General features: G+C 39.6%; 2 protein-coding genes across 4 annotated transcripts; one reads left to right on the top strand and one right to left on the bottom strand.

Moving 5' to 3' along the window:
• The first annotated feature begins 362 nt into the window (after nucleotides 1-362).
• On the top strand, nucleotides 363-6,620 carry ankzf1 (ankyrin repeat and zinc finger peptidyl tRNA hydrolase 1). Of its 3 annotated transcripts, none has more exons than XM_032530088.1 (16): nucleotides 363-445; nucleotides 795-953; nucleotides 1,042-1,160; nucleotides 1,280-1,382; nucleotides 1,462-1,673; nucleotides 1,762-1,871; nucleotides 1,997-2,150; nucleotides 4,114-4,336; nucleotides 4,435-4,533; nucleotides 4,712-4,882; nucleotides 5,001-5,117; nucleotides 5,219-5,501; nucleotides 5,604-5,715; nucleotides 5,806-5,973; nucleotides 6,048-6,118; nucleotides 6,270-6,620. In XM_032530088.1, exons 2-16 carry the CDS (start codon nucleotides 824-826, stop codon nucleotides 6,394-6,396), a joined length of 2,199 nt encoding a protein of 732 aa, XP_032385979.1. In that variant the 5' UTR covers nucleotides 363-445; nucleotides 795-823; the 3' UTR covers nucleotides 6,397-6,620. The 3 variants fall into 3 exon arrangements, with proteins under 3 accessions (XP_032385979.1, XP_032385980.1, XP_032385978.1); XM_032530089.1 differs by having other exon boundaries at nucleotides 405-445; nucleotides 798-953; nucleotides 4,715-4,882; XM_032530087.1 differs by having other exon boundaries at nucleotides 405-445; nucleotides 798-953.
• Nucleotides 5,741-11,781, bottom strand: glb1l (galactosidase, beta 1-like). The gene is made up of 16 exons (XM_032530090.1): nucleotides 11,557-11,781; nucleotides 10,881-11,050; nucleotides 10,654-10,804; nucleotides 10,095-10,155; nucleotides 9,902-9,996; nucleotides 9,643-9,823; nucleotides 9,485-9,543; nucleotides 9,266-9,387; nucleotides 9,016-9,056; nucleotides 8,785-8,903; nucleotides 8,618-8,692; nucleotides 8,451-8,540; nucleotides 8,207-8,320; nucleotides 7,915-8,046; nucleotides 7,292-7,519; nucleotides 5,741-7,185 (listed from the first exon to the last, which is right to left on the bottom strand). Exons 1-16 carry the CDS (start codon nucleotides 11,620-11,622, stop codon nucleotides 6,970-6,972), a joined length of 1,920 nt encoding a protein of 639 aa, XP_032385981.1. The 5' UTR covers nucleotides 11,623-11,781; the 3' UTR covers nucleotides 5,741-6,969.
• Nucleotides 11,782-13,156: the final 1,375 nt, after the last annotated feature.

Here is a 13,156-nt window from a genome sequence, read left to right as displayed (position 1 = left end):
GTATTTAAAGTATAAAATATGTAAAGTAGGCCTACCAAAACTAAAACAAATCATTATACAGAATGGCCTGTTTCAGGATACATTTTTATCACTGGATTATAATTAGTGTTGCATGCTTGACACTCATTTTGCAGAATTTGGCTTATTTTTGTTACTTTATAGTACATATGTTACTTTTTCGCTTTGATAATCTAACTGCAACTAATTAAAAGTTACAATATTTTTACGGTACAAATGCGGCAAATTTGTACAGTACAGTACAAAGTAAATGTACTTATATCACATCTCGCCACTGCTAGTAGGAATCATGGGCTAGTTTCTGTGGACGTCTTCTCATTGACGCGTTATTGACGCTTTCGAGCTTCCGTAGAATAGATATGTCATGCGGAAACACCGGGGAAACACCACAAGGCGTACCAGAATTTTTTCGAGCCATCCTTTTATGGTACGTTATTTGGTATAAATGTAACTTACACTAGCTGTTATACTTTAAGGACTATTATAAAAGCACAGACAGCACAGCCTTTCAATAAATATAACTACTTTCACTGCCACTGCAAAATTACACGTGTCGTTCTTAGAGCAGATAACATTAACGTGAACGTTAGTCACATTACATCAGATAAGATAACTGGTAGTTTTCAGTAATATTGGTTTAGCAATTGACAGCTCCCAACAGTAATGTTTTAGCTAAGAGTTTGACTAATCTGTTAAAAAACAAACAGGTGTAATTATTATTGTGACCCCAAACAAAACTTACAGTACGTTTCTTTTTGTAATGTCTTAACTTACAGCAGGTAACGTTAATGAGATAAAAATAGGAATGACAACGACGACTGGAACCGACCATCGCTCCATCTTTCATTTGTGCCCAAATGACGAGGCTTGGATTGGACTGAGAAAAGTGGACCCCGTCCTAAAGCAGGCTGTAAAAACTGCCCCAGTCGCGGACGGTAGGGATGAATTTTAGCTGTGGTTTCTGTAGTAAAGACCCTCATTTTCTGTCTATTTGAAACTAGCCTTGTGTTGCCTTCTTCATAGAGTTGGAAAACAAATCACCAGAAGATGACAGACAGCGGGAGTCCAGCCTGGTTAGAGAGGTGTCCGACAAGATGGTGTGCTCAGCCTGCAAATGCCTCTTCATTGCTCGTGAGGAACAGGTGACCGCACAACTTCAAACTCTACTCTATTAGTTAAGAACAGATCTGTTGATGTACTGAATCTGTACATGAGTATGTGTTGTCATTTAAGTAATTCACATTTTGTCTTTAAATTTCAGATTGAGCACTACAAGCTCGACTGGCATCGCTTCAACTTGAGACTAAAGATTTCGGGAATGCCACCAGTCACAGCTGAAGAGTTTGAGAGGAAGACCGGAGCTGGTGAGGAAACAAGAATCCTAAACTAGAGCGACGGGCTGTTGAAGTGTTTAACCGTTGATTCATTTTTGTTTATTTACAGGAGACATGTCAAGTATCTCAGGCTCAGAGTCGGATTCAGAAGAAGACAACTCAGATAGTGAGAGTGGGGGAACAAGCAGCAACGTCACTGGCACTGATAATGAGAGCTCAGTTGAAACCAGTTTATTTACTGGCCGGCCCTCCAGCAAGGTGTTTTTCCAGAACTCCGTTGGGCAATATCTTTCAGTGTTCCGCTGCATTCTGCAGGGACAGGTGAGACTCAGCAGGTACAGTACAGTGTGTGATATGTATGTTAAAATTGATTTATTTATTCTAATTTTATGTCCTTTTAATATTTCAGTCAGATGATGATCAAGATGCGGTGTCCTCCCTGAAGGCCATAAGTAAGAAAACTGTGTGGGTCATTCTCATGACAGGTGGAGGACACTTTGCCGGTGCTGTATTCCAAGGGTGAGTGGACAGTGTTTTTGGCTTGTTTGCTTTAAGTACCTTCGATTACACATTATGGCTGGAATTGTAAGTGTAAAAAGAGACCCCGGTGAGCACTTGCCCAACACAGAGCATTCATTTTACAGAAAAGAAGTCCTTCAGCACAAGACCTTCCACCGATACACGGTGCGAGCGAAGCGAGGCACAGCCCAAGGACTTAGAGACTCTCAGAACCGCAGTCACACGCCCAAATCTGCAGGAGCTTCTCTGAGGCGACACAATGAGGCGGCACTAGTCAAGGCAAGATTATGGTTCATTTAACAAATAGCACTACCTTTTTCTTTTTTGTTTTCCTTTACAATTATAGTTTTCTATTTTATTTACAGAGTACAAGCTAATTAAAGGGACCGTTCAGCACAAAATCAAAAATACATATTTCCCTCCTACCTGTAGTGCTATTTATCAATCTAGATTGTTTTGGTGTGAGTTGTGCGCCTCCCCATACGATGTCATCACGATACTTATGCCACTACACAATATTATTGCGATTATAAACATATTGCAATATTCTGCGACATACTGCAATGTATAACCTTTTTTCCAACTTCTAATTTTTTCCAATTCCAAATGATTTCGCCAAAAGGAAACTTGGTCAACATCTGTTTTATCTAAAAATATACATTTCTCTGTTTGTTCATCTCACTTCAATTTTATTGCTGCAAAATAGGTGTAAAAATATAATTTAAAAAAAAATAGGGATCATTGCATACTTTATCATGTAAGCTATTGATATGAATCCTATTTAAAGTGGCTACTGTGTAGCTAAAGGTAAGCAGGTAACTAAAAATAACTTACAATGTTACTCTGTGTCATTTTGTGTAATCAATCTTCCTTTCACCATTGGCGTGTGTATCGGCGTGTGTGTGGCCGGGAGGGTGCATAGTGAGTTCAGACCAAAGAGTAGTAATGAGACAAGATGAATCCTCCAGTTACTTGCAACGCTCCGGTCTGCAATGCTCTGAAAGCTGCTGGAAAGCTGCCAGTTCACACCAATGCACCGAGACGGTACGGTGCATCATCTTGATAGCACAACTACTCTTTGTACTCCGAGGAAGTACATGGATACGCTTCCTTCTGTGATACGGTTTGCAGGTGTTGTTCTGTAGAAAGAAAATAGTTCCTATCTGAAAGTGCTCACAACCAGGTCTGTGGATTATTTTAACTCAAATGTATTTTTTGGCGCTTTGAGCACCTCAATCCAAGTGCCATCTCTCCATTATATTGGAGAGAAGGCAGACATCTCCACAGCCAATATTTCCAACACCGGACCAACTCAAACCAAAACAATCTAGATTGATAAACAGCACTGCTGTAGGGACCCCTTTGCCTTTTAATAAACGCCACCACGTTTGCATAGTTGATGTTTTAGACACGTCTAGTAAATGACCCACCTGTCCAGGGTTTCCAATAACACAATGTATTTTTTCCCTTTTGTGATACAACAAAATACAGCCACTTTGTTCCTCTCGTATTCTACTACTCTCTTCTCATAGACGACAAAATGTATCAATGACAATCATATAGCGCACAGTCAAAAAACTGTTTGCTTCTGAATTCAAGCAACACCTGAGTGCAGTTCTTTTGATTATAATATCTTACATCTAATTGACAAAGAACCACTGCCCTAAGTGGCAGGAGGTTGAAAACAAAAACACCAAAAATGGCTTTTATGTACTGTATGTAATTTTGATTCTCGTGTGAACTGCCCCTTTAAGCTATGATGTTCAGTCACATGGCTGATAATGATCCATGTAACCCTGATGGTGTCTTCTGCTGAATTCCATTTTTTTTCTCGAGCACCAATTAAAATATTGATTAGGGTATCTATCCTTCTTTTAATAGTGGCGTTTTATTTACTGTTGTGAGTGTGCCGATGCATCCACAGAGCCTAGGTGCTTATTCATGTAAAGAGTTTGCTGTCTGTGGAAGGGTTGCTTATTCCGAATGACAAATTTGAGTGAGCAATTGTATATGGTCAAAAGACAGCTCCTCGTTACACACATGCTACTAATTATATTATTGTTCAATGCTTTAATTAAGTTAAGTTGTATGAACTAATCCAATTCTAAAATTAGAAAGTAAACCATGTAAAATGTTTCAGTGTATGCCATTCTTGGGTGTTTTTTTTTTTTATTCTACCTCAATCATAAAGTAAGGTAGCAAGTTTGTTTTCATGTGCACACATTTTTATAATCTTTTACAGGACATTCAGGATCTTCTGGCTAGCTGGGCTGAACATTTGAAAGAGGCCTCTGCAGTATTTGTACGAGCCCCCAGCTACAATAAAAGCATCTTTTTTGGCGGTCGTGCAGCTCCTTTTGACAAAAAAGATCCCAGGGTCCACACAATTCCATTTGCCACTCGCAGGGCAACCTTTCGAGAGGCACAGAGGGTACACGAGGTGCTTTCCACCATCCATGTTTATGGTGAGCTGAATTATATCCTTGGAATAATGACATGTTATCTGCTCATTGTCATACAGCCAGGGTATAATCAATACTGTGTGCAAAATATCTTGTTGCAGGGAAAGACACAGACATGTCTGCAGTTTTCAGTTCATCTAAGAAGGCCTGGAAAAAATCTGTTAAACTCACAAGACAAATAAATACCAATCAAGAGAAAGGTAAGCTTAAGAGGTTGCCTTGGACACTGCGGGCCTACATTCTATTGAACTTGATGTGGAAAAATATGGCAAAGTTAAGATCACTAAAATTAGGAGTTCATTTATTTATGCATCAACACAAACTTTATGTACTGTAAATGTTGGTGTTACAGTACACTTCCTTTATTTTTGGCATCAGCAAAAGAAAACGAAAAATCCGATAGCTCTGATGAAGTAGAGGGTGGAGAGATCCAGCTTGAGATGGTGGAAGCAACAATAGGAACTCTGGACCTCAGGGAGTCTGAGATTTATCCCTCCAGGCAGAAGAGGAGGAGGAGGAAAAAGGAGAAACCCAAACTGCAAAATGAGGGTAAGTCTGCTCCGTCACATAAGTGGCTGTAGTAGCTACATTACAGAAATCCAAGAATGCTTATTTATCACACAACGGTTCTGCAGTGTTTATGAAATTTCACATCCATGTGTGACAGAAGCAGACAATCAAGGAGAGGAAGTGCCAGAGGTTACACCGGCAGAAGACGCACCTCGAGAGGCGCAATCAAAGAACAAGAGGAAGAGGAAAGCACAGAGTAAGAAACCACTGGAAGGTAAGCGCTTCTTTGTCATTAGTTTATTATCTTTCAACTTGCCACCTCTGTAATATATAATGTTTAAGATACTTATTATTAAGCTTTCTGTGTCTATATAGAAATTGTTGATGAGTCGTCAGAGTATGGCCTGAGGGATGAAGTGTTTACAGCCTGTAAGGTTGGGGATACAGATACTCTACGTAGAGTCCTTCAGCTGCCTGGAGAAACGGCAGAGAGTCGAGAGCAGTTGGACAGCAACCCTTCTGATGTCCCAAGTGCTCTAACTCTCCTTAATAAGCCCATAGACTCGTCTGGGTTCACTTTGCTGCATGTAGCCTCCGCAGCTGCACAAAAGGCAGTGGTCAGGCTTCTCCTGGACGCAGGAGCCGACCCAGCTTGCAGGTATAAAAAACAATATAGGGTAGTAAAGGTCAAAATTCAGTGTGATAAATTGCAGCAATTGTAGTGAACACATGCCCAGACTTAAACAATATTCCTTTATAGGGATAACAAAGGGCAGACCTCGTATATTGTCGCCCCTGACAAAGACACAAGGAATGTGTTTCGTAAATACATGGGTGAGAATCCTGACAAATACGACTACAGCAAGGCGCAGGTAAGAATGTACAGTCAGATTTTTGACATGTATGCCATTAAATACTTGCAGAGCACTTATTTTTATGTTTTTACACTTGCACACTTCAAGGTCCCTGGACCACTAACGGCAGAGCTTGAATCCAAAAAGACGGAGAAGAAAAAAGCACAAAAGGCATTGAGAAAACAACGCGAAAAAGAGCAGAAGGAGGAAAAGAGGAAACAAGAGTTGGAGGCAGAAGAAAAGAAGAGGTTTGCATCTCTGACTGATCGTGAAAAGGTGAGTTGATTTAATCACTGATACGTTTTTGTTTTTTTTCTTGAAAATGTTAATGGTTTCCTTGTTGTTTGTAGAGAGCTCTAGCAGCAGAGAGGAGGTTAGCGGAGCAAGTTGCTGCAACAGGAGTTGGCCTCTCTAATGTGAAGTAAGTCCCCCCATAGCCATCCTTAGCTTAATCATAATATGAATTAGGACTTAAGTAATGCTGTAGTGTCAGCAAGCACAATACTATAAATGCCTTTTTCCCCCCCAAATGTCACTAACAATAAATGTGCTTTTTGTTTGTCTCTCTCCAGGAGGTGCTGGTTGTGTGGAGAGTCTCTGCTTGGGAAGATCCCATTTCAGTATCTGGAGTATTCCTTCTGCACCCCTCACTGTGTCCAGGCACATCGAAAAGCCAACGCTCTTCCAGGCAAGACCTAACTCCCATGTATAGAACACCCATTTGAAACATTTCAGTTAAAAGGAAGCCACTTGTGCAGCCTTAAAAGAAGAAGAATATGGCTGTCTTGTCAGTGTGCCCGTTTCATTTTGAACTCTAAAATGACATTTTTAACATGTATTATGGCAGATGATATCAGATAACTGGATGCATATACTGTATGAAAACATTACGTAATGTATAATTTATTCACAAAATCTGCGACTATGGAAAATGTAAAAAACAAAAAGAAAATGCAGTAAAAAGCTGTACTACTGTTTATATATAACTGTCCTTTCTGCCACAATGAATGTTTAACCTTAACAACAAAGTACTCGATGAATCACTGTTTGACTGAAGCTGCTGTTTTGAAGCAGTTTGGATTGGGATGATAAAGAATTGGCTACAGATGATTAGACACTGAAAAAATAATACCACCGAAATAATGCGGAAAAAAGCATGGAGCAAATTTTGTGAAGGGAATTGTTCAGAGGACTCGGCTTCAGTCAAACTTGCTTCATAAAGATTTGGGGATGTTTAATTTTACAGATAAATGTTGAGGAAATGTAGTGCTACTAAACTAAGTGCGCTCTGTTAAGACTTTTTGACATTAAGCTCAGGCGGTCCATGAAGAGAACCCGTAGGTGTGCTGGGGCCCCCTCCAGCTCCAGCACTGTGATGTTGTTGGGCAGGGTGGTGCTGAGTAGGGGTCCAGGGATATAAAGAGTCAGTTGAGGGCCCCTTGCTGGCCAGTATCGTCCCAGATTAACACCATTAATCCAAACCTGACCCTGTTATAAAAAAGCCAACAATGATTAGGATACAATAATTAAATCCCTGCAATTTAAATCAGGATAAAGCAGGATTAAAAAAAAAGAGAAAAGAAATCAACATTACCTTTGTCCATTCATTGAGTTTGAGAAAGGTGTCCCAGGCAAGGCCGTTGGGCTTTAAGGTTCCCATGTAGAAGACTGGCCCAACTGAAGGGTCTTTCTGAGGGGCAGGGAATGACGTTTGACTGTCTATATGAGGCCATCCACCAGCAATGGCTCCATCGATGTCCAAAGGGTAGATCTTCCAGTCAGTCAGTACATCTTTACCCAGGATCAGGTTGCTCAAAAGGCCCTGCAGTACACATACTGTTTACCATCTAATACTGGGACTTTGTGTAAGTAGATTTAAAGCACAGTTACTATCCAACAAGTGGGATAATTATACATGTTTCATTTATTATTTTAAAGTTTTAGGGTTTGTTACCATCTGGTACTTTCCATGGCACTATGGCTATATCAATCTTTACATTAATAATTAAAATATGTAAATGGGTAGAAAATACAAAGAATTTGTCTATAGGAGAAGTACTTGTACAGATCAGTAATAACTGTATTCATGACAGAAGTCGAACCGAGAGTTCCTGCACGCTGAACGCCAAACAATGGTTGAAGTAAAGACAATGCCAACAAAACAAGAGCATTAAAGAAGTGTGATTTACTCTAAAGGATTGGACTTTGTTTTCTTGCCTTGTAGTCATTGATCTTGCTGCCAAAGTTTACTCTGCCCATGTTCTCAACGAGGATGTCCACAGTGTCCCCCTGCTGTCCAGTGACGTTGATCACCAGCATAGTGTCTCTCTCCAAAAGACCCTGGAAAACCTGTCCACACCGACACGCACTCATGAATATGAACATTGAAAAAAAAAATTTATAATTTTATTTTATAAACAACACCTGGTCTTAATCTGTGATGTTTTCCCTATACCTGACCTGAAAAATCAGATTGGCTAGACAACAAAAGTTCATTGTAAAGGCTCACCCCATTGACAGATACATATGCACGGTCATGAACCCCATTGAGTGGAGAGATAAGTGGTGTAGGCTCCGAGAGGTCCCGGGGCAAAGTGGTCCGGTAAAGCATGTATCCATAGAACTGAACACAATAGACATGACAGGTTGCAGACACAACAGTCTAGAAGTTCTCCATGTTTCAAGAGGTTTACTGCCACTACACTACAACACTAGTCCCCTCCGCTGTTGTTGCCTTCAGACAAACGCCATACCTGTTTCATCTCTTCAAATGTCAGAGGATACTGGGATTTCACTGGCCCGACGGGTGAGAGGGTGTTCAATAGACCGCTGATGTTGCCAACCTGAAAAAGTGTCTACTATTGGGATCAATCACAGCAACCTCTTGCTCTGTACACTTTAAAATCCGAAATTGTATTACCTTTTTCAGGGTCACAAAGCCATAGGCAAACTTAGGAGTTGCTGGTGGCATAGGGCCAGAGGGAATATCCCTGAACTGCAGAGAAACAGTGATGTATTAATCTTAGACTTATGAACAAGTGTAATCAGGACATCAACCTTAGTGGGTGGCAGGTCAATCAGTGGTACCTGCTTAATGACATCTCTGATGGCCAACAGCTTCTCTGTGGGGTCTCCTGCTTCGGAGAGTGGGGCATCGTAATCATAACTAGTCACTACTGAGCGGAACTTTGTGTCATGATCAGCACCTTTGGTTAGTTACAAAAAGATAAATGCATCACAAGCAGAACGTTTATCTCCATCTAAAATCATGTGAACAACTCAGATTATCCAAAATTAAGATACTGATTATAACTTTACCATTCCAGTAGCCAAAGTTAGTGCCTCCTTCAAACATGTACCTGAGAAGAGAGAGGGGTAGACTGTTATTTAGTGGAGAAACTTGTGATAATTACATACAATACAGTTTTATCTCAAAATGGTGATTGATGCATCCTCAAGAAAAGGCTGGCAATATTCTATAATCATGTGATTTGTTAAAATATAGAACAATGCAACAAAAGAAAATTGTACAGAGAAGAGAAAAGTTTGAGTGTTTGGGAAGACATACATGTTGACGTTGGCCCCTATGGCTAGCATTTCTCCTAGCACTCTGCTGACCTTCTGAGCATTAACCACTGCATGTGGATCTCCCCAGTGGTCCAACCAGCCAGTGTAGAACTCTGAATTCACCTGCAACGTCATTTAAATCATTTTTTCCATCATATGCTTGGTTTGAAGTGTCAGTAATTACTGCATGTTAAGATTAGTGAATCAGCATGTAACTAACCAGGGGCCCTCGAGGTTCAAACCTTCTTTGCCGGTTAAAGGCTATAGTTATGTTGGTGTCTGTATGAGGGGATAAACAGCACAAAGTACAACTTTACCTATAAAAGACTTCAGAAAGTACAGGATTCTATCTTGTAATCATTCACATACAATACCAACCTGTGCCAAAGTCTACAGTGGCATATAATCCTTCCAGAGTCCCGCATGTCATTTCCTTGTCTGTGTTTCCATCAGTGGTAAACAGGACTGTGTCTTCACCAAGAAAGAAGCGAAACAGAGTCCGCAGGTGACGCATGTAGTTGTAGTCACAAGCAAAGTAACTTCCATATTCATTCTCCACCTATAGCCAAATAAGATGATTTATAAAACCAGTATTAAAATAATAACTAATACAAAACTTACCCACTTAACACTCTACCTGGACAGTAATGATGTTGCCCCCGTTGATATAAAGCCATGGCTTCATTTTGGGCAGAAGAACAGCAAGCCAGTTGCTGACAGCCTCAACATAATCTGGAGCAGACAAAAACAAATAAATGGTATATTTACTATTATATACACATTTATTATTAAAAAAAAAGACAGACCCATACAGTAGGTGCTTGTTATACCTGCGTCAGCGGAGCGAAGTATGATGTTTGGTTTCTGAAGTAGCCATGCAGGCAATCCACCCTAGGAAGAAGGAACAAATGATTAACTATCAACAAGAAATAGATATATCGAAAGTGGCACATTTTAATCAAATGCACAACATCACTGAAAGAATGCAGACAGGATACAGTTGGATATCATGTTTCGGATTTCTTCGTAAGGTGACTAATAACAATCCAGGTTATCTTATGATCAGTCTCTTTATCACTAAATTGTAAACTGGAATTCCCAATGACATCCATCCTTTTGAATTGTATTTTAAAGCATTTGAAATTACAGTAACATCATAGTAACACAGTTGCTTGCTCTACTGACATTCATTATGTAAAGCTCTATACTTCTTGTTTAAATCTTTTGTTGAAATTCTGCATTTTGTTTCTTTTCTCATTTTTTTCTATAATGCCACATTGTAATTTTTTGGTTTAACGTACTTTCTTGATAATGTATCATTTATTGCTCTTTAATCTGTGATGATGTGAACAAATTTTATTAATACAGTTCAGAAGTTCAATTTTTTACCATTTCCCACTCTGCACAGATGTACGGTCCGGGACGCAGGATGACCAGAAGGCCTGTCTGATTCGCCAGATCCAAAAAATGCTCCAGATCTCGGCCCCCTGTGAAGTTGTGGACCCCCTGCACCGCCTCATGGAAGTTCCAGGGCACATATCTGCGTGGAGGCAAAGTAAATGTACAGTAAAGACAGAGAGAAATGTGTGTTTAAGAATGTGATGTTTTGAACTTACACTTGGATAGCATTGAGTCCAGTCATGTACATCTTCACGAGCCGGTCCTTCCAGTAGTACCGTGGGATTCTGGAGTAGTGAATACTACCTGAGATGTACTGAAAAGGCTTCCCATCTTTGAGGAAATAGTTGTTTTTGTAGTCTATAGAGAATGATCTTTCTCCAGAGACCTGCAAGAGATGGCGTGGTCTCTGGTAAGGTGCATTTAAAACTCTTGACTCTGTAATCTCCATTACCCACAATCAGCGGTGGAAGTTAACTAGTATTAACTCAGATACTATACTAAAGAAAGTTTTGAGGTACTTCCTTGAGTATTTTCATTTTATGGTACTATACATTTTCTATTCAACCACATTTTAGAGGCAGATATTGTACTTTTTAAAACTTGTTTACTTTGCTGATTTATGGTATAACTACAAAATATAATCAACTAATAAATTATGATATACATTATTATAGGCTAAGCTACCCAGCAGTAGGCCTATATAAAGTCCTTAAAATTAGCCCCTTACCTTAACCAGCTGCAACATGACATTCTGTATATTGAGATACTTTTGGTACTTGTAGGCATATTTTGATGCTAATACTTATATACTTTTACTCGAGTAAGATTTTGAATTCAAGGTGTCTTTTTTTCTATTAGTGGTAGTAGTAGTAATAATAGTGTCCTCCTTACCAAGTTTAAACTGACAGTCAAACAGGCGAGATTTACAGCAACAAAGAGTAAGACACCGGCAGCCATGTCCGCTGCCTTCCCGCGAGGACTGAACCTACAACTAACTCATCACTCATTTGTATAATGCAATTGCTATTTTGTCTGTTATGGTCAACTGGTTAACAGGAGGAAGCAACATCATCAACGTCCTGCCCGCTTTTCTAAAGCGCTATCATGTGATTCTCATGGGGAGTCTGCTGGGTCCTGGAGGCCGCCTGGTTCACCTCAGCCTTGTCCTGGCAGAATGTAAGTTCCCCTTAATGTACCGTAGCTCCGCATGGTTGACCCCATTCAGACATACGGTTCATTGACAGCCCTCTGTTTATTATTTTGGGACTGAAGCATACAGAAATGTTTGCTGGATCTATTATTAGTCTTGAGATAATGAAAATAATTATACTTAAACCTTACAAATGTGTGTACAGTTGGAGCACCAGATGTCACTGTTCACACATCTTTAAGAGAGCGAAAAATACAGCTTTAACCTAAAATAAGTAACATATTAATACTCATATATACCCAGCATATACAAATAATGGTGCCTTTACAGGGTAACAATCCCAAAAAGAATTATTGATGAATAGAATTAAATAAAATCAAAGTATAAAAGTTGGTAGGCTAGAAGGAAAGAGACTGAGAGTCAACCGCCATGTGATATACTGTATAATGCTGTCACAACATGCTGTCATACTATGCATTATGTAGGTTGAGAACAATTCCATTGTGTTTGGCATGGCAAGATAACAAAGCAGCCAGTTCAGGAAGGGTTTGCTTTATTATAGCTGCAGGACACGGCTCTGCGTCTGTCCGTCTTTTCATGTTGTGTGAATGATGGTTAAATGTCAACCTTTCATCATAAAACTTGCATATTTGTTTAAAGGTTCAAGGGACTTTCAATATCAGGACCCTAAAAACAGGCAATTTCATTTTATGATGAGATGGTACTGTTGGTGTAATAATATTAAATCCATTTGCAGTTACTCAGCTGCTATCAATTGGATGTGTGTGATAACGTCACACTTCTTATTAAGAGCACTAGATGGCGCTTCCATACCTTATTGAGAGTCAAAAGAGCAGGGATAAGACAATTTCATAGCTTCCTTTTTTTTTATGACTTTATTATATTATACATGAAATTTGGAGGTAAAAAAACAAGCATAGTTAAATAGGGATTCATTAGCAGTGATCCTTGTGTGCTCAGTCTTTTTTATTATTCACTGAAATGATCATGATGACATGTCTTGCACCTGTTTAATTGCATTGTTCCAGCAACAAAAACTAGCATGTCACTATAACCAATAATTTAATTTGCATCCAAATGTGCTGACACACTCAAAAATAATCAAAGTCACAGTCGCTGGCCTGCACATCATCATGGTTCCAGAAAGCTCTTTGGGTAAGTGTCTAATGTGTGTAATAGGAACAATTCTTCTGTCTCTGTCTGTCATTCAAACATGAAGCAGTTGATCCTTCTAATTTGGGTTCATAATGCCTGCATCTACCTGCTGGCCTGTTATTTTGTTCTTATGTGCGCGCACACACACGCACGCACGCATGCACA

The sequence above is a fragment of the Etheostoma spectabile genome, chromosome 11, assembly GCF_008692095.1.
Source record: "Etheostoma spectabile isolate EspeVRDwgs_2016 chromosome 11, UIUC_Espe_1.0, whole genome shotgun sequence".
In the NCBI taxonomy this organism is placed as follows: domain Eukaryota; kingdom Metazoa; phylum Chordata; class Actinopteri; order Perciformes; family Percidae; genus Etheostoma; species Etheostoma spectabile.
The sequence above is the reverse complement of the archived record's forward strand: the minus strand, read 5'-3'. Positions and strand labels throughout refer to the sequence as shown.